General features: G+C 43.7%; 1 protein-coding gene across 2 annotated transcripts in view; it reads right to left on the bottom strand.

The window, feature by feature from the left end:
- Positions 1-20,810, bottom strand: part of RFC5 (replication factor C subunit 5) — a gene marked incomplete in the record, with an annotated part of 1,139,084 nt that overhangs the window by 137,040 nt on the left and 981,234 nt on the right. For both annotated transcript variants that reach the window (XM_044068297.1, XM_044068298.1), the window contains 1 exon segment: positions 11,063-11,192. In XM_044068297.1, the coding sequence (XP_043924232.1) occupies positions 11,063-11,192 (130 nt within the window).

Here is a 20,810-nt window from a genome sequence, read left to right as displayed (position 1 = left end):
CATGCCTCCTATGCTAACCTGCAAAGTTGGTAAACTCTGGTACCCTCCCCTTTTTGTTTATGTATTACATGACTATAGTATTCTCTGTGTACACTTTGAGTGCTCCTGGTCTCCAAAGGTGGGTGAAAATCTGAACAGCATGCAGAAGAAAGTACAGTTGTGTACACTTACCATAAATGTAGATGTTCGAGTGTATTCACTGTTGCAGTCATTACATTTGGGTAATCCTGCTGGCAGGTTGCCCTCAGCCGTCCTGAATTCCAAAGTCTTGGGTCCTGCGTCGGCTGCTGTCGCCCCTTCCCTGACGTCAGGGGTATAAAAGAAGCAGCCAACGCCATTTTCTTTAGTTTTTCTTGCCCCAGATGTCAGGTGCCCCCCAAAAGGGTTGCCATAATTTAGATATGTATAATTACATGCACCAATATAAAATTTACCTTCATCTACAAGCAAATACACCACATAGGTTCCATCAGAAGAAAAGGGGGATGGTGGGTGGGTAACCTGGACTGCAACAGTGAATACACTCAAACATCTACATTTATGGTCAGTGTACACAACTGTACTATGTTCTTTGTGTTTCACTGTTGCAGTCATTACATTTGGGTAGAGTCCCAAAGCTAAGGTTGGGAGGCTGGAGATAAACAGCATTAGGAACGGCTATGAGGCCCTGCAGAACTGCAGTGGCAAAGCCTGCCCTGGATTTAGAGTAGAATGGCAGATGATAGTGCTTCATAAAGGTGTGCACTGAACTCCAAGTAGCAGCCTCTAAAATGTCCTTGGTAGGTACTCCCCTGAGAAAGGCTGCTGAAGTGGCTGCAGCTCTGGTTGAGTGTGGCCTAATGCCCTTAGGTACTGGCTTGCCATGGTGTACATAGCAGAAACGAATGTAGTGGCCTATCCACTTTGAAATAGTCTACTTTGAGATAGCCTTTCCTTGTGATCCTGCAGCATATGTCACTAGTAATTGCTCTGTCTTTCTGAAAACTTTGGTTCTGTCCAAGTAGAATCTAAGCTGTCTGTGTATGTTCAAAGAATGCAGAATTCTCTCCCCCTTGTTCTGTGGATTTGGATAAAAGGTTGGCAGGTGAATAGTTTGGTTGAGAGCCACACTGGACACCACCTTAGGCATAAATGTTGGGTTTGTCCTCAGAGAGACCCTGCCTGGATAAGAAATGATAAAAAGGTTACACAGCCATGAGTGCCTGTAGCTCTGAAACTCGTCCTGCAGAAGTTATTGCTAGGAGCAGAGCTGTTTTCCAAGATAAAAACTTTATATCAGCAGTAGCAGCTGGCTCAAAAGGAGGCAGGGTGAGTTTTTCCAAGACATAGTTGCAGGCATTGGTGATCTCCTTGGAGGTCTTAAAATTTTGGCTCCTCAGAGGAACTGCTTTAATAAGGGATGAGAAAAGATTGGTGGCTCTACACTGTAATGAGCCGAAATGGCAGAGGCATGAATTTTAATAGATGAAAAAGATAGGCCTTTGTCCAGCATCTCAGTTAAGCATTGTAAAATCTGAGGAATATTTGGCACAGCTGTATCAGTTCCTTGTGCCTGGTTCCAAGCACAGAATCTCTTCCATTTTCCAGCATAAGATTTTCTAGTACTAGGCCTTCTGGCTTCCAAAATGACATCCATCACAGCTTTACTGAGAGGTGTGTTTTGTATGACTACATTATTCGCCATGCTGTCAGGTTTAAAGTTCTGAGTTGGCTGTGCAGAATCTGACTGTTTTTGCTGGGACAGAAGATGAGGTATTTGAGGTAAGGTCCAAGCTGGGCATCGAGACAAGCTCCTTAATATTGGATACCAGTACTGGCGGGACCAGTATGGGGCAATCAGTGTCATCTTTGACTTCTCCTGTCTGACCTTTAGGAGTACCTTGGGGAGGAGAGGCAGAGGGGGAAATGCATATACTGATAGGCCGTCCACTTTCCATGCTCGTCTGTGATAAATCCTTGTGCAGAATCTTTTTAGTTGGTAGTTCTGAGGGGAGGCAAATAGATCTATGTCCAGGCATCCCCATTTCCTTGTTATCATGCTGAAGACTTGTGGATCCAGGTGCCACTCGTGGGGATCCATGAGATTTCTGCTTAGTTCGTCTGCCATAGTATTTTTCCTTCCTGGCAGGAATTGTGTCTGCAGATGTACTTGGTAAGTCAATGCTGTGTCCCACAAAGTCATGGCTAGTCTGCAAAGGGGGTAAGAATGTGTGCCCCCCTGTTTGTTTATATACCACATGACCGTGGTGTTGTCTGTCTTTATCAGTAGTTGTCCTGGATGAAGTAGGTCCTTGAAGGCTGTCAGGGCATTTTGAACTGTTAGCATCTCTTTTTGATTGATATGTAGATGCATTTGGTTTGAGGTCCATGTGCCCTGAATGCATCTTCCTGCCATGTGGGCCCCTCAGGCATAATCTGACGCATCCATTGTTAGTGTCTGCCTGGCTGGGGGCAATGTGAATGGCTGTCCCTTGTTTCGGTGACATGCCTTTGCCCACCATCGAAACTCCTGTTGCAGGCAGGGAATGAGAGTAACACACTTTTAGTTACCACAAAGTCCAGTAACCAAACCACGAAGGTGGACACACCACAGAGGTTTATTAGAACAGGCAAATAGTTGCAAACTGGTACAGACTAAGCACTATTAGAATGCTTTCGCCAAATATTTAGGCATCATCAGAGTCGTAACAAAAAGCAAACATCTCATACATTTTAAATACCATCCTTGACATTACCATTGGTTGAACCAAACACCTCCCCCTAAAAACATTAATTATACAACCTCATAAATGACCAAATATAAGTAGTTTTTGCACATTTACAAATATAAATAATTATTTAAAAACTCCTCAATACTTGAATTTTATTCTAATGTGTATAAATAACACCTTACCAACAATCATGTCTGTGATTCGCATTTACTTCACTACAATAAATAAATTCAAAAATTCAAACATTAATCAATTAAAACATTTTATAAAAATTAAAACATCTCTATCAAACCTATTTTAAAACTTAGATCCCAACAGATATAATTTATATAGAGGTACACAAATGGTTTTCTTGAAAATGTTTTAATTTTTATAAAATGTTTTAATTGATTAATGTTTGAATTTTTGAATATATTGTAGTGAAGTAAATGCGAATCACAGACATGATTGTTGGTAAGGTGTTATTTATACACATTAGAATAAAATTCAAGTATTGAGGAGTTTTTAAATAATTATTTATATTTGTAAATGTGCAAAAACTACTTATATTTGGTCATTTATGAGGTTGTATAATTAATGTTTTTAGGGGGAGGTGTTTGGTTCAACCAATGGTAATGTCAAGGATGGTATTTAAAATGTATGAGATGTTTGCTTTTTGTTACGACTCTGATGATGCCTAACTGTTTGGCGAAAGCATTCTAATAGTGCTTAGTCTGTACCAGTTTGCAACTATTTGCCTGTTCTAATAAACCTCTGTGTTGTGTCCACCTTCGTGGTTTGGTTACTGGACTTTGTGGTAACTAAAAGTGTGTTACTTGATTCTGCCCTGGTGGGTGTTTTCTTTTTTCCTTTTAGGGAATGAGAGTAATCCTAGTTTCCAGGCTGTGGCAATGTTGAATCCAAACACTTTTTAGGTACCACTGAAGTTTCCTCATATGCAGTCTTGCAAATGGAATTAGTAGGATGCAGGATGCCATGAAGCCCAAAGCCTGCAGAATTTTTCTTGCAGATAACTGGGCCTTTGTTGCCAACATTTTGAAATTGGTAGTCAGTTGCCTTTGTTTGTCTGGCGTGAGATAAGCCATCTGGGCATTTGTATTTAAGCTTGCACCCAGGAATATTATCTCGAGAGGGTACTAGTTTTGTTTTCTTTTCGTTGACTGTGAAACCTAGGCATGTTAGAAGTCTTCTCACAAAGGCCAGATGCTGTAGACGAATGTCCTTGTTCTCTGCTTGAATTAGACAGTCGTCCAAGTAAGGATATATTTGTATTCCTCTTTGTCTGCAGAATGCAATTACTGGTGCCAGGCACTTTGTAAAGACCCTAGGTGCAGTAGATAAGCCAAAGGGCAGTGCAGAGAATTGGTAATGCATTGAGCCAGCCTTGAATCTGAGGTATCTTCTGCATATTTGTCTGAGACATGCAGGTATGCCTCTTTTAGGCCTACAGTCACAAGCCAAGCGTTCTTGCCCAGGATGGGCAGAAGCTGCTGAAAAGTCAACATCTTGAATTCTGGTATATCCAGGAATGTGTTCAAAATAGATAGGTCCAGTATTGGCCTCCAGGCCTTGTCCTTTCTGGGTACCAAGAACAGTCTTGAGTAAAATCCTTGTCCCTGCTCTTGCTCTGGTACTTGTTGAATGGCCCCCATGTCCATGAGGGATGAGACTTGTTTTTGTGCCTCTGCCCATTGATTTTTTGGCAGATCTGGCCAGTCGTTTACCTTTGGGAAGGGTATGGAAATGGAACTTGTAGCCTTGTGACACGATATTTAGGACCCACTTGTCCTGGGTTATAATGTGCCAATTTTGAGAAAAAAGTGCTAATTTTCCCCCCCAAGGATGCTGCTAGGAGATAAGTGCTTGGTGCAGGCAGGGGGAACTCATTGGGACGGTTTCCTGTATGGCTGCGATTTGTCTTTGGAGGTAGAAGCCCCCCATTGCTTTGAGAGGTATGAACATTGCGCGCCTGGGTTCTGCCTCTAGGGTGTCTCGATCTGCCCCTTTGAGGTCTGTCTGACACAGGAAAGGAACAATTCTTTGTTGGCCAGTGTCTACTAAACCTAGGTGGCTGTACTTGTAAAAAAAACTTTGACCGTTTGCATAGATTTAGCTTTGTCCTCCATTTTCTTTAACACCTCTTCTGCCTTACCACCAAACAAAGTATCAAGCTGTAAAGGTGCATCTAATAATTTAACTTTAACATGATCAAGCAGATTTTGTTCCTTTAACCAAGCATGCCTCCTAATTACAGGAGCTGTAAGTGCGTCCCTGCAGGAGGCCTCTAAAGAATCAAAACCACACTGCAAAGAATGCTTTCCAACTTGTTCAGCTGCATGCAATAAATCCTGCATTTCCTTGTTTTTTGCACATTCAGAGTTTAACATTTTCTGTTTAAGCAATGCCATGACATGTTGCTGATATTTAAGCATATGAAACTGACAGTTTAAGGCCCTTATAGCCAAGGTAGCAGATGTGCAAACCTTTTTTCCCCATCTATCCAGTGCCCTAGAAGCTCTGTCAGAGGGGGTAGGGTTTTTTGCAGCAGAAGCCATAACTCCTTTGGGACCCTGAGAAATAGTTTCTGGGTCTGTAGCAGGGTTTTTAAAAAGGAATTTATGAGAGTCAGGAACCCTGTAATATCTGTCAGGCTTAACAGGAGCTGGACGTAAGGAGTCAGGGGGTAAGACTACACTCCGAAAACACATCATCTACAATGTCTAACACAGGTGGGATGGCTAGCGGCTTGTGTTGAGTTAGTAAAAGGAAATCCCTGTGCCTCTTTTTAGATTCTGAAAAATCTTGGCTCTCCCAGTGGAAATGCTCCCTCATGGTATGCAAGGTTTCCCCAAAAGAATAGTCCTCTGGAGGAGAAGCTGAAGGTATAGATTCTTCAGCATCAGAATCCTCATGGGGGGGAATATTCCTGATCAGAAGAGGAATCAGAAGAAGAAATGGAAACCTGATCCGAAGATTCATAGTCAGTCTCTTGACTAGGCCTCTTATCAGGGGGGGATGGGAACCTGTGATCAAGGTAATCAAGTCTTCGGCCATTTTGAGCATCTGTTTTTTGGGAATAGAGGCCTAACCACGTGGCTCTTGAGTTTGTTTCTTTGCTTTGGAAGGTGCTTTAGTCTTTGCCTTTGAAGCTGAAGTCGGTTTGATGTAAAGATGTTTTAGGTCTGAATACACCCTCAGAAGCCGGTGCCTGCTCAGCAGCTCCGGACCCATCTGAAGGTATAATATCCGAGGCTCCAATACTTTGGAGTTTCCAGAGGCATGGCCGACTCCACATGGGAGTCGGTAGCGGCCTGCGACTCTAAAGTAGTGGGCGTCAGGGGCTGCGAAAGCACCTCACTGAGGACCGGCGAACCGGCGACTGGCTTAGTAGAAGCTGCGTCGTCTGTTTTGGGCCTCTGTTGTCGCTTTCCTTTTCTTTGCGTTTTTTGTGAACTCCGGTAGTCGGATGGCTATCCAACGACATTTCTGGATAATTAAACTGGCGTCCAAAATAGTTTAAAGCAAAATCATACTGATGCTTAATAGTGCGTTGGTTAAATCTAGCACAAAACCGACAACCAGAAACGTTGTGATCAGGGCCTAGGCAAGGAATACAGTAAGAATTTATTTATTTTTATTTAACATTTGTTGACCGGGAAAGTCTGGCTAGGTTCCACAGATCCTGTTTTCAGTGGAGGCCCGGGGAGAAATCCTCCAGACGCATGTCTTTAGAATGTGGGAGGAAACCGGAGTGCTCGGAAGAAACCCACGCAAATGCAGGGAGAACATGCAAACTTCGCACAGAAGGCACCCCAATCGAGAATCGAACCGGAGAACCTCTTGCTGTGAGGCGACAACGTTAACCGCTGCACCACTGCGCCGCCCAAGAATGAAAATCCTTATGAGGTATTTGCTTCCCACAAGAAATACAATTTCTAACTTTTTCTGACATCGGTCTGGAGCAAGAAAAAAAATTTCCCCAACAGGGTACTTAGCTTTATTGAAGACTTTGGATCTGAAACTCAAACACGAAAATCTCAGGAGTCGGTTGACCGGCACTTGCAAACTGCTTCTGCTTCGGGCACCACGCGGCAAGAAAGACTAAAGAAAGTGGTGTCAGCTGCTTCTTTTATACCCTTGACGTCAGGGAAGGGGCGACAGCAGCCGACGCAGTACCCAAGACTTTGGAATTCAGGCCGGCTGAGGGCAACCTGCCAGCAGGATTACCCAAATGTAATGACTGCAACAGTGAAACACGAAGAACATCTCTCATTTATTTCAGGAGCTGGGGTTGCCATTTCTCCTGCATTGTGTACAATATTGTCCAAGCCCTCCATCCAGTCAAAGGCATTCATGTGAACTTGAAGAGGAGGAGAAGGTGTTAAAACATGGGCGTTCTCAATATTTATAATTTAGGTTCATAGGCGATTACTACGCTGATGACCTAAGGGAACCCCAACCCCCCCACCCCCTCCTTTTTAAGCTTTGCCATGCATTCCAAGGTAAGAATCAAACCCTGTACCCTCTGTCTGGAAGGTAAACACCATGCCCAATGCCCATCACTCCCTTAGTCTTCCGCCTTTTCTTTTTAGGCATGGTGTCTTCCTGGATGAGATGTGAAGGATCAAGCCATTTCTGACTACTATTACATAGCCTAGGATTTTTTTCTATAACTCGAATTTGAGGGCAACTGTGTAGTCCTTCTGAAATAAGACACTTCTCCTATGACATACTAGTCTGCAAGGACTCAGGAACCACACCACCCTCCTATAGTGTCTACTGAGTAACTGACAAAGAGCCTAATTTATCACAAGTTTTGAAACCTCAGCAGGTACTCTGGAATCAAAAAGATTACACTGCAGATCCATTTAAGGTCTCTCATCTTTTATCTTTGGTGGCAAAGGTATGGCCGATGAAGTGAAGTCAGCAACTGGGCCAAATGTTTTAAGACGCTGTGTCTCAAGAGAAGTGTCAGACAGTGCAAGATTTGTAATAGTGTTCTGGGCCTATTCAAAAAGGACATTTGGTATGAAAGTCCTTGTACTGAATCTGCTTAATGCACTTGCACTTACCCCTCCTAGCTGACATCTACAAATTTAACAAAAAAATGGAAGACAAAGAGAAAGGTTCCCCTAACTGGGCACTTGTCTGGACAGATGAATGGAGCAGGAGTAAAGGTACCAAAGGCCAAACAAATGGTCTGATGCATACACAACCTGTGTTCAGGCTGGTGGTGAGACAGTCGAGGATTCATGCTGATAATCCATCTTTATACACCTATGCACACAAACTGAAATCATGCACTGGACGTTCAACCTAGGAAGGGTAAAGATTTGGTACCCAGCTGGACATCAGTGGTAACAACCCATATGTGAGGAATCTATAACAATGATTTCAATCAGGACATCTGCACAATATATGGAGATACAGCGATTTCAATATTCACACTTTCCAATTTTTTGTAGGAAGTGATGGTGCAACATAAAGAAGATAGTTACATTCTGCTACAGTGGCAGGATGGATAAGTGACTGCAACAAGAGGTTCTCCCGGTTTGATTCTCGGCTGGGGTGCCTTCTGTGCAGAGTCTGCATGTCCTCCCAGCATTTGAAAGGGTTTTCTCCAGGTGCTCCGGTTTCTTCCCACACTCCAAAGACATGTGTCTGGAGTAATTCTCCCTGGGCCTCAAGTGAAAATGGGCTCTGTCCAATCAAACTTTCCCAGTAAACGGATATTAAATAAAAATAACTAAGAATAGTTTGATTTTGTGGGTGGACATTTACCCACTTACAGGAGAATGGATCACCAGGAGAGTTGAAATGGAGTTCAGCAGAAAATAACTACAATGGTCTACAGATTACAGATATGTGAATCACTTGCTGTGGTAAAAATAAAGATGCACAAGCTGGTGGTAGGTGGGGAGTTTAACTGGAAAATTACAAACAACATGGGGGGGGGGTTTACTCCACAGCAGCCTGCTCACACTGAATGTGTACAGGGAGGTATGCAGTGATGAAGGAGAGAGGACAGAGCACAGGTGCATTCAGGAGCAGACCACCAAAGATATGGCTATGGGGCTGTGTGAGCTGGACTACCCCTGACAGGTGGCAGAGACAGAAAGAGATAGAGTATGAAGTCTGCATCCATGAATCATTAATGGCACACAGTGGACAGGGAGGAGTGGGAAATTCTCAAAGGATAATCAACACAGGACAGGTGTAAACGTGGATCACATGATGGCTGTGATTTCATGAGCACAGTTAAGTGCTGGCCGAGGAGACAGGGCTTGTCAGAATACAGCGAGTCCCCATGCTACTAAACCTGTATGAGGGAGTGTCTGCTGACAGTGGAGTATAGTAGGTGTGGCACCTTAATGTGGCTTGGCTGCCATATGGGTGCTTAGCCAATACAGATGCTGATATGCCTATTCTGTGCCTACTCACAGACTAAGGGTGAGTATGTTTACCTTCACAGGTAGATAAACGGTGCCTAAAGAAGGGAAGCACCTTGAGAAATTTTTCCAGACAGACAGATTTCTTCTGCAAGCCCTCTATCAGAATAGGTGGAAGATGCTGAACATAGACAACAGCAAACTGGCTGGCAATGTGTAAATTGTGTGACCTGGTAGCAAAGGTTAATGCAGTCAGTGGCCACAAAAGTAGATCCCATCAGCTCTATTGCAAGCTCACGGACATGGTTTTGCATGCTTGCAACATGGTAGATACCACTGCAGAGGAAAGGATGGCCATGGGTATAGGTCCACCATTAACCATCTACACCAACATGGTGGAGCTCCTGCTGTCCACATCTGGGAAGACAGGAAATGATCCTGACACCTGGTAGAGGCCTGGATGTTGCAAATAAACTACATACATCATTTAATGTTTCAGTTGAGGATGCAACAGTTTGGCATTTTCTTATATCAGCAACAATTTTAGTAGTACATCTGAAAGGCAGGCTCAGAAGCACAATACACAAGGTATGTTTGTTGACACTTTTGAACAACTGTTCAGGAACAGCTGATGCATCACAGTGATGTGGGACTGCCACATATTAGTAGTGTTACACCCAGTTGTTCATCTGTCTGCTTTCAGAAATTGCAGAGTTATGGGATCTTTCACCAAAGAACATGCCTGATGAATGGAATCTCAAGGGCAAGGAAGAAGGGGGGGGGGGGTGCGGGATCATGTGGACACAGTTTTTTAAATCCTATGTACAAAGTCAGAAGTTTGAAAATATACACTTCAGAAGATCTCACAAAGAAAATAACCTATCAGCTAAAAATACTAGAATGAAAACACCAACCTTCCACAGGTATGCTGCCTCATTCCAAGTACACTAAATGAGGCCAATGCCCTAATAAGGCTGGTTAGGAACTACAACTTGAATTGAGGGCTACTTGGGTAATACAATTAGTCAAGGAGAAAGAAAAAAAAAAATCCTTTAGTCAGGAATTCCTTCAATGGCACTTGTAAAAAACGTAAGGATGAGCAAGCATTAAACAAGGAAAGTTAGTCAAGAATTCCAACAGCCAATACACATTTTTGGAACTGCGAGCACAAATTGGGAGCAAGATGACACGAATGTTCAAACGCCTCCATTTAAGAAATAGTACCACGGTTTCCTGCCTCCAAGCAATAAAAGCAACTCATAACAGCTACCGAAGTTTCATAATGAATCAATGGCAAATCATTTCATAGGTTCATAGATAATGCACTTCTTTGTTTAATCATGCTGTTGAAATAAAATGTCGAAAATAAAATTTTTATGCCAATATTTCGAAACATGTTGAGGCAGATTTTTTGGTATGCGATGTTTTGGAAACATGACTGTTGAACTGCATTTGCCAGCCGGATAACAGTATTATATTTTCGCTAATGTTACTTTTGATTTAACAAAAGTTTGAAAGCATACATTCGATGTTACTGTACTCCAAAGTAGTGCATTTCTGGATTTTGATAATAAAACATGGTAAATCTAAGCAAAGCAGGAGACAGACCAATAAAAAGGCATTACATGTAGGCAATTGGAACAAAGTAAATGGCTGGAACTTTAGTGCTCTTAATGATCACACTGAAGATTATGAAATTTTAACTTTAAGGTTGCAGATATTAGTCAGAAAATGTCAACCTACAAAAAATTTCAAACAGACTGCAGTCGAACAAGTAAACCTCCACAGCATTTAAAAAAAAAAGGAGGTAGGCAAATGTTGCTGTGCACGACTGAGTATTGCACACTGCCGTATATTTAAAAGGACAAGTTTAAAACAGAAGAATGTCTACGTATGGTTACACAGTTAGTATCCTGAAACAATTCTTCAAAAATCCACAAGAAACTTTTTTGCAAAGGATACTTTTGTAAGCTGTAGTGAAGTCCTTGTTTAACATCCAGTCAAGAATACTTGAAATATCCGACCTCAAGGGATGGCCAGTACAGGTATAAACAGTATCCTCTGAAACTTTTTCATATGCCATATAGGTACTCTGGGTGGAAAAAAAAAAGAAAATTCAACAAACTAGCATCAGTAACTGTTAAGCGACAAACATTATGAAGTATCCTCAAACAACATTCCATTTCAAATCAAATGCTGTTCTTCAGTTTGTGAAAATTTCAAAGCTTAAGGCTTGCTTCTAATGCATCACGCCCACCCCTTTCCAATCTACTCCAAGAAACATTGAGGGCACCTAGTTATTTATTCAGTATTTCTTCACTTCACCAAATAATGTGCACTTCAGTTACAGAGAACAGAAAACACAACAGCTTGCCATGTCAGCAGCCCCTCAAGAAGGCCATCTGCAAAAGTTAACTGTGATGTTCATACTTGGTGCTGTTATCACAATTCTACAAAGAGTTCAAGCTCTCACACTTGCTGCAGCATCATAGCACCAGACTAGTAAGAGATACTGAGCTCTAAGTTCTGCATAGATTACATGGAATCTGCATCTACCCAAGGATATTTAAAAAAAATAATGCAATGCTTGCAGAAAACATTATGCCTGAGGAAAGTACAGTTCTGTAAAATCTTACCATAACAGTAGATGTCCCTCTCTTCACTGTTGCAGTATACTTCACAGTATGGATCTTCTGCTATGGACAGCCTAATGTCCGGTCAGTATACCAAAGCCTTTAGATCTATGTGCCATACGTCACACACGTATGCTTCCTTTACAGGAAATACGACAAAGGTGAAATACAGGGAATACATGCATTTGGTGGCATGACCAAATACCGAACTGCCGTTTTTCCGAATTTTAATGTCGAAACTCGCAGGCGTGAACGCTCAAAATATAATGCACAATTCCAAATTCGCAACCGCCACAACAAGCGCTACCATGGGTCGAGAGGGGGGAATATTAGCCTGGTCGGCGTTCAGTATTTCTGGGTTCAGCATCTGAAAATTTGACATTTACAAAACTGTGGTTACTGCTTTCGGCATTTGTAGAGTCGGTACTCTGCCATTCAACCATATGCATGTATTCCGAAATACAGATGTAATTACCAGAACTGAATTGCACCAGAAGAGAGCAGTCTCCACGGGAAAAAATGGCTATGCACACCCAGCAGCAGAAAATGGAGATGGAAAAGAAAGGGAGCATAAACAAAATCCAAAAGAAATTACAGGGTTGGAGGGACTGAGCAAATACTGCAACAGTGAAGAGAAGGACCTCTACTGTTATGGTAAGATTTTACACAGCTGTGCTATGTCCGTCTATGTTTCAGTATTCTTCACAGTAGGAACAGTACAAAAGCTAAAAAAAAAAAGGGGGGGGGATTGGGAGGTGGACGGCTGGGAAGAATGCTCAATAAACCCATACAGGATGGCTCAAGCAAAATCTGCTATGGCCCTAAAAACCATATCCAATTTACAATGCTTAGTAAAGGTATGCAATGAAGACCAAGTAGCAGCTTCAAGGATGGAATTAAGTGTGCTATTCCTTGAAGAAAGCACCAGAAGAAGCAACAACCCTAGTGAAGTGAGCTCTAATGGAAACAGGCATTTGCCATGAAAAGATTAACAAAAAGAAATGGCCTTGGATATCTGGTAGGTGATGGTTAGCTTAGAAACAGCAAAACCCAATATCCTGGGATGAAAAGAAACAAAAAGCTGGTCAGACTTACGAACGGCCCTAGTTTTATTCAAATACCTGAACTGTCTGTGCAAATCCAAGGAATGTAGGACTAACTCACTGGCAAGGTGAGAAGAAAAAAGGAATGGAGTTGAACTGCCTCATTCAAAGACAACTCAATGACCCACCTTGGGCATAAAAGGAGGATTAGTACAAAGTAACCCTGTCCCAGTGGGAGAAAAAAAAAAGGTAAGGAAAGATGGTATTAATGGCCTGAAGCTCAGAAACCCTACAAGCAGAACAGCAAGTAATAAGACAGTCTTCCAGGTACAGTGTTGCAAGAAACTGAAGTTGCAGGCTCAAAAAGGAGGCTGGGTCAATTTCTTCTAAAACAAAATTGTAGGTCCCAAGGGGGACTAGTAGGCAGGATGCCTTTAAGAAACTGTTTAATCTCAAAGTGAGAAGCCAAAGGAGTATTCAAGGGCAGACAGGCTGAAATAGCTGACAAATGGGCCTTTACAGATGAACAGGCCAAGCCAGACTGCAGCAACTCACATAACTAGGACAGAACCAGAGGGCCCCCCCACTTAAAGAGGATTCTGGTTATGAGCATGGCACCAGACAGAATCTCCTCCATTTGGACAGAACACTTTCTGGCTGCAGGTTTTTTTTGCCTTCTGTAAAACCCAGAGCACTTTCTCAAAAAAGAGGTGCCTAAAGGGGATCAAAACCCAATCACCCACAGTGTCAGTTGTAGAGTGGACAAGTGAGGATGGATGAGTGTGACCCCTTGTCCTGTGTGAGAACGTCCAACCAGTGATGTAACTTGTGCTAATTGCCCTTGGACAGATGCATTAAGAGGGGGAACATGTGCTGTCTTTGCCAAAAAGAAGTCACTAACAAGATTTTTGGAGAGTCCAGCTGAATCTTCTGCAGGACTCTTGGAAGCAAAGAAAGGGGAAAAAAAGCAGAGAGAAACATCCCCTTCCAAGGAGAAAAAACTGTGTCCGTCTTCCATACCAGATGGTATGGCACTCTCGATCAGAAAAGAGGAACCTGCCTGTTCAGACGGGAGGCAAAATGAACTACCTGAGGAATACACCACTAATTGGCTATATCCAGAAACGCATCTATGTGAAGCATCCATTTGTGAGCCTGTGTTGTGGACCTGTTCAAGGCATCTGCCACTAGATTGTGTCCTGAAGGAATATACACTGTATGAAGAGTTAACTGATAACCGAAAGCCAGATCCAAGGCCTGAAGAACTAACTTGCAGAAAAGGTAAGACTGAGCCCTCCTGCTTGTTGACATACCATATCACGGTTGTGTTGTCTGTGTAAACCTTCAAAGGGCCTGAAGACAGCATAGGGTGAAAAGCCTGAATGGCCAGAATCAAAGTCATCAACTCTTTGATGCTGACATGGTCTGACTTCCGATGAGGGTGCCAAAGACCTTGAACTTACAGATGACCAAAGGAAGCCCCCCCCCCCCACCCCTACCTCATGTCTGAAGAGTCCGTGAATAGCTCCTGAGAAGGAACTGGAGGCTCAAAAGGGCAGGTCTGGGTTGAGGGAAAGTTGCTGAATCCACCACCTGAATCCCTGCTTTAGACAAGGAAGGATGGGCACTCTGAAATCCAGAGGGTGGCAATGCTGAAGCCAAACTGACTTGCGGTATCACTGAAACTTCATGTGCAATCTAGCAAAATGGAACATTGGAACAGAAGAGGGCATGAATCCCATAGCTTGAAGAAACTCTCTGGCTGAATAGCAGGCAGATGAAAAAGAGGCTTAAAGATAGCCATCATGAACAGAATTTTTGGAGATGGAAGAGAGGCCAACACTGGCACTGTCTGAATTCCGCAGCCCAGACAGACCTGATCCTGAGAGGGAATAAGGACAGACTTTCGAAAGTTGATAGTGAACTTCAGACTTGCAGTTCAGACAGAAAGAGAGGGAGACAGACATGCACAGTGAACTCCACATTCTGTAAACAGGCAACTGGGAGAAGGTGCTTGAAGCAACAGGTCATCTAGACAAAGAAAAATCGGAATGCCTTGGAGCCTGCAAAAGGCAATCACAAAAGCTGGGCATTTTGTGAATACCTTTGAGGCAGTAGAGGCCTAAGGGCAAAGTAGAGAACTGAAAATGAGAGGAAGAAAAGTACAGTTTTGTACCTACCATAAATGTAGATGTTCGAGTGCTAATACAGCTGCAGTCATAACAGATGGGTTCTCCTGCAGTCAGGCGGGTCCTTGGTCGGCCGAATTCCAAAGTCTAGGTCCGGCGTCGGTTGTCGTCGCTTCTTCCCTGACGTCAGTGCGACAGGGGTATAAAGGAACCAGCCGACGCCATTTTCTTCAGTTTTTCTTGCCCCAGATGTCAGGTGCCCCCAGAAGGAAGGCAATACATAAATTTGTGTAATAAAGCAATGCAATATAATCAAAATACAGTAGTTGCAAGCAAATATACCATAAATGAATACCCCAATCAGGTTGTATGAGGAGGTGTTAGCCAGTAGGCCTGTCCCAAGAGGGGAAGGAGGGAGGGAAACCTGAACTGCAGCTGTATTAGCACTCGAACATCTACAGTTATGATAGGTACATGTACTATGTTCATCGTGCATACAGCTGCAGTCATAACAGATGGGTAGAATCCCAAAGCTAAGAAAGGGGTGGTAGGCACTAGGTGGAACTAGGAGGAGCCAGGATGCCCTGCAAGACTGCAGTGGCAAAGCCTGCTCTAGTTTTGGAGTATAATGGTAGGTGGTAGTGCTTGGAGAAGGTATGCACAGAACTCCAAGTGGCTGCTTCCAAAATATCTTTGGTAGGAACTCCTCTGAGGAAAGCTGCAGAGGTAGCTGTGGCCCTTGTGGAGTGAGATCTGATGCCTGTAGGTACAGTTTTCCCATGAAAAGAATAGCAAAAGCGTATGCAGTGGGCTATCCATTTTGAGATTGTCTGTTTGGAAATTGGCTTTCCTTGAGCTCCTACAGCATAGGACACAAAGAGCTGTTCTGATTTTCTGAAAGGCTTTGTTCTGTCCAAATAATAACGCAGTTGTCTGTGGATGTCCAAGGAATGTAGTAATCTCTCCCCTTTGTTTTGAGGATTAGGATAAAAGGTAGGTAAGTGTATGGCCTGATTCAAAGCTACCCTGGATACCACTTTAGGCATCAAGGACGGGTTGGTTCGTAAGGAAACTCTGTCCTGATGGAAGATGATAAAAGGCTGCACAGCCATGAGAGCTTGTAGTTCTGAAACTCTACGAGCTGAGGTAATAGCCAGAAGGAAAGCTGTTTTCCAGGACAAATATTGCAAATCTGATGACGCAGCTGGCTCAAAGGGAGGCAAGGTCAGTTTTTCCAGAATGAAATTGAGATCCCAAGCAGGTATTGGTTGTTTCCTTGGGGGTCTTAGATTCCTAGCCCCTCTGAGGAACTGTCTTAAGAGAGGGTGAGAGAATAAGGGTGGATCAGTGTTGTATTCTGCAGAAATGGCTGAGGCATGGATTTTGATGGAGGAGAATGAAAGTCCACTGCTTAGCAGCTCAGCTAGATACTGTAGTATTTGAGGTAAATTCGGTTTTCCAGGATCCTGGCCCTTTTTCTCATTCCAGACACAAAACCGTTTCCATTTTGCGGAGTAAGCTTTTCTAGTTGACGGCCTTCTGGCCTCCAAAATGACATCCTGCACCTCCTTGGAGAGTAGGGTATGTTGTGATGCTAAGGAATCTTCCATGCGGCTAGACTGAGTGTTTTTAGCTGGCTGTGAAGAGTTTTGAAGCTGTGCTGAGTCAGGAGAAGAGGCATTAGAGGCAGGGTCCATGGTGGTGAATGCGTCAGGCTCCTCAGGAGTGGGTACCAGTGTTGTCTTGGCCAGTCTGGAGCAATGAGAATCATCTTTGGTCTGTCTGCTCTGGTTTTCAGTAGAACTTTGGGCAGCAGAGGAAGAGGTGGGAAGGCATAAACTGTCATTGATGTCCAACTGAAAGAGAGAGCGTCCACTCTCCAGGCCTTTGGATGGAAAATCCTTGAGCAGAAATTTGTCAATTGGTGATTTTTGTGGGAGGCAAAGAGATCTATGTCTGGCCTTCCTGCTTGGATTATTTCTGTAAAAACTTTTGGATGCAACTTCCATTCGTGTGGATCTGTCATATTTCTGCTTAGGTTGTCTGCCAGCGTGTTTTCCTTGCCTGGCAAGTACTGTGCTTGTAGTTCGATTTGTAAGTCCATGGCCATGTTCCAAAGTGACATGGCCAGTCTGCATAGGGGGTATGAATGTGTTCCTCCCTGCTTGTTTATGTACCACATAACTGTGGTGTTGTCCATTCTTATCAATAGTTGACCTGGTTGCAGAAGGTCTTTGAAAGCTATAATAGCATTTATTACTGCTAGCATTTCCTTTTGATTGATGTGAAGGTGCTTTTCTTTTTGGGACCATTTGCCCTGAATGCACCGATCTGTCATGTGCGCCCCCAGGCGTAGTCCGAGGCGTCTGTTGTGATGACTTGATTTGCTTGAGGCTTGCTGAATGGAAGACCTGTGTTTGTTTGGCATGCTTGAGCCCACCACAGAAATTCCTTTTGTAGACATGGAATTAGTGGTATTATTGTTTCTAAACTGTGGCTGTGTTGTGACCATAGGTTTTTCAGGTACCATTGAAGTTTCCTCATATGCAGCTTTGCACATGGGATTAGTAAGATGCAAGATGCCATGAATCCCAGAGCCTGCAGGATTTTCCTTGCAGTCAGCCTGGTGCAATTTGCTAGTGCTCTGAAGTATTGAGTTAGTTGCCCCTGCTTCTCTAGCATGAGGTAGGCCATCTGGGTGTTTGTGTCCAAGTTGGCACCCAGGAAAATTATCTTCCGAGAGGGTATTAGCCTTGATTTCTTTTTGTTGACTGTGTATCCCAGAGAATTCAACAACATTATTACACAAGCCAGATGTTTCAGAAGAATGTGCTTGCTGTCCGCTTGGATCAGGCAGTCGTCCAAATAGGGGTATATTTGTATCCCTTGAAGTCTGCAGTAGGCAATTACTGATGCCAGGCATTTTGTGAATACTCTGGGCGCAGTAGATAAGCCAAAGGGCAATGCAGAGAATTGATAATGGATTGAACCTGCAAGAAATCTGAGGTATCTTCTGCAATTTTGTCTGATTGGGATATGCAGGTATGCCTCCTTGAGGTCCAATGTTACCAGCCAGGACTCCTTGCCCAGCATGGGAAGAAGCTGCTGTAGAGTGAGCATCTTGAATTTTGGTACGAATAGAAATGTGTTTAGGATGGATAGGTCCAAAATAGGTCTCCAATCTTTTTCCTTCCTTGGTACCAGGAATAGTCCGGAATAAAAACCTTGACCTTGTTCGTGCGTAGGTACCTCTTGAATAGCTTTCATGTCTATGAGATATGTAATTTGCCTTTGTGCCTCTGCCCTTTGATTGTGTGGCAGGTTTGGCATGCCTCTCATTTTTGGAAGGGTGTGAAAATGGAATCTGTAGCCTCTGTTTATAATGCCCAGAATCCATTTGTCTTTTGTGACAATATGCCAATTTTTTGAAAATAATGCCAGTTTTCCTCCTAAGGGGGCTGCCATTTGAGTCTTGCTTGCATACAAAGGGGAAAGTCATTGGGTTTGCTTTCTGAATGATTGCGAGTTATCCTCACCACCTCTTTGTGTAGGAGCTTGCCATTGTCTGCCTCTAAACGATCCTTGGGATTGTCCTCTGCCCCTCGGGCGCCTGTATCTACCTCTTTGGGGTCTGTCCGTGGCTAGAAAGGACCATTTTTTGGAAGGCCAGTTTCTACTGAAACGTGGGGGTTGTACCTGTAGAAAATCTTTCAAAGTTTGCATTGATTTAGCCTTTTCCTCCATTTTCCTTAATACCTCCTCAGCATTAGCACCAAATAATACATCCTTTTGTAGAGGGGCATCTAGTAATTTAGCTTTGACATGATCAGGCAAGGTTTGTTCCTTGAGCCAGGCATGTCTACGTATGACTGATCCTGTAACAACAGCTCTACATGAGGCCTCTAGAGCATCAAAACCACATTGTAAGGTATGCTTACCCACTTGTTCTGCACTATGCATCAAATCCTGCAACTCCTTCAAGTCTGGTTGTTCAGGTTGTGACATTTTACTTTTCAATTGTGATAACAAAAACTGTTGGTATTTTAGCATATGGAACTGACAGTTTAAGGCACTCATGGTTAAGGTAGCCGAGGTATATACCTTTTTTCCCCACCTTTCTAAGGATCTGGAATCTCTCACGGAAGGTAATGGGTTTTTAGCAGTGGAGGCCTTAATTCCCTTGGGGCCCTGTGAGATGGTTTCTGGGTCAGCAGCATGGCTTTTGTATAGAAATTGGCGTGAGTCAGGAACCCTGCAGTACCAGTCAGGCTTGACTGGGGCTGGAGGCAGAGAATCCGGGTTAAGGCAGGCCTCCAAGTAAACATCATCTAGGATGTCCAAGACAGGAGGTATAGCCAGAGGCCTGTGCTGCGGTAGCAAGAGAAATTCCCTAAGCCTTTTCTTGGAATCTGAATAATCTTGGCCTTCCCAGTGGAAGTGTTCCCTTAAGGTATGCAAAGTTTCCCCAAATGAGTAATCCTCTGGGGGGGATACAGAAGGAATGGACTCCTCTGCATCAGAGTCTTCAAAAGGGGAGTAAGAATGTTCCTGATCATCCGAGTGCTCTGAAATAATGGAGCCCTGATCAGAGGAGGGGGATTCTTCCTCCACTCTGGGCCTTTTGTCCGTTGGGGGTTGAGAACCCCTGATAAGAGTAATTAAATCCTCAGCCATTTTAAGCATCTGTTTTTTAGGCATGGGGCCTGGAGATGGGCCCTGTGTAGCTTGTCTCTTAGAATGCATGGCTGCTTTAGACTTAGTGAAAGCCTTGATGGAAAAAGAAGAGGAAGGTCTGAAGACACCTTGAGTGGAGGTAGACCTGTCCACATTTAGAGGTTCAACGCCAAGAGTGGCTTCGGTATCTGTAGTCGGGGTGTGGGTCGAGGAGCCTGCGACCTCGGGCACAGGAGACACTGCCAATGAAGTGTCATCGGTAGTCAGGGGCTGCGTAGGTGCCTCGCTGAGAACCGGACCACGTGTAGTCGGCTTTGGCGTGGTGTCGGTAGAGGCCGCGGACCTCATGTGTCGTCCTTATCTTTGCATTTTTTAGACAAAACTGGAGTCGGAGTATCCGACGACATAATATAGTTAAATGTTTTTCCAAAATAATGCTGGGCAAACTCCGCCCGACACTTAATGGTGCGTTTGTTGAATGTAGCACAAAAGCAACAGACCGAGACGTCGTGGTCTGGGCCTAAAGAAGGTATACAGAGGGAATGGAAATCCTTATGCGGTATTTGCTTCCCACATGAAATACAATTATTAACTTTGTCTGACATCGGTCTGAGGCAAGAAAAGGTTCCCCAACGGGGTACTTAGCTTTCAAGAAGACTTCGGTTTCAAAATTTTCGTAATTTCAGGAGCTGGCCGACCGGCACTTGCGAACTGCTTCTGCTTCGGGCACCGCGCGGCAAGAAAGACTGAAGAAAATGGCGTCGGCTGGTTCCTTTATACCCCTGTCGCACTGACGTCAGGGAAGAAGCGACGACAACCGACGCCGGACCTAGACTTTGGAATTCGGCCGACCGAGGACCCGCCTGACGGCAGGAGAACCCATCTGTTATGACTGCAGCTGTATGCACGATGAACATCAAAGGAATGTAAAAACTACCTGAAAGAAGGGTAAATAGGAATATGAAGGTAAGCATCCTTTAGATCCAAGGACAACAGAAAAGCCTGGGTTCGTACATGATGAAAGGTTTGAAGAGTAAGCATCCAAAAAGGAGGAACAGTGAGAAAGGATTTGAGCGAGAATAGATCCAGAATAGGTCTCAAAGTGCCCTCCTTTCAAAGGACCAGGAACATACTGGGGTAAAATCTTTCCTACTTATGAAGGAGGGAGAGGCTGAATAGTTCCTTTGTCCACCAGGGACTTAAGGACCTCTAGGAAAAGAGAAAGTTGTTC

Source organism: Protopterus annectens, chromosome 4.part0, assembly GCF_019279795.1.
Source record: "Protopterus annectens isolate FY-2018-M chromosome 4.part0, PAN1.0, whole genome shotgun sequence".
Classification (NCBI taxonomy): Eukaryota; Metazoa; Chordata; order Ceratodontiformes; family Protopteridae; genus Protopterus; species Protopterus annectens.
The sequence above is the reverse complement of the archived record's forward strand: the minus strand, read 5'-3'. Positions and strand labels throughout refer to the sequence as shown.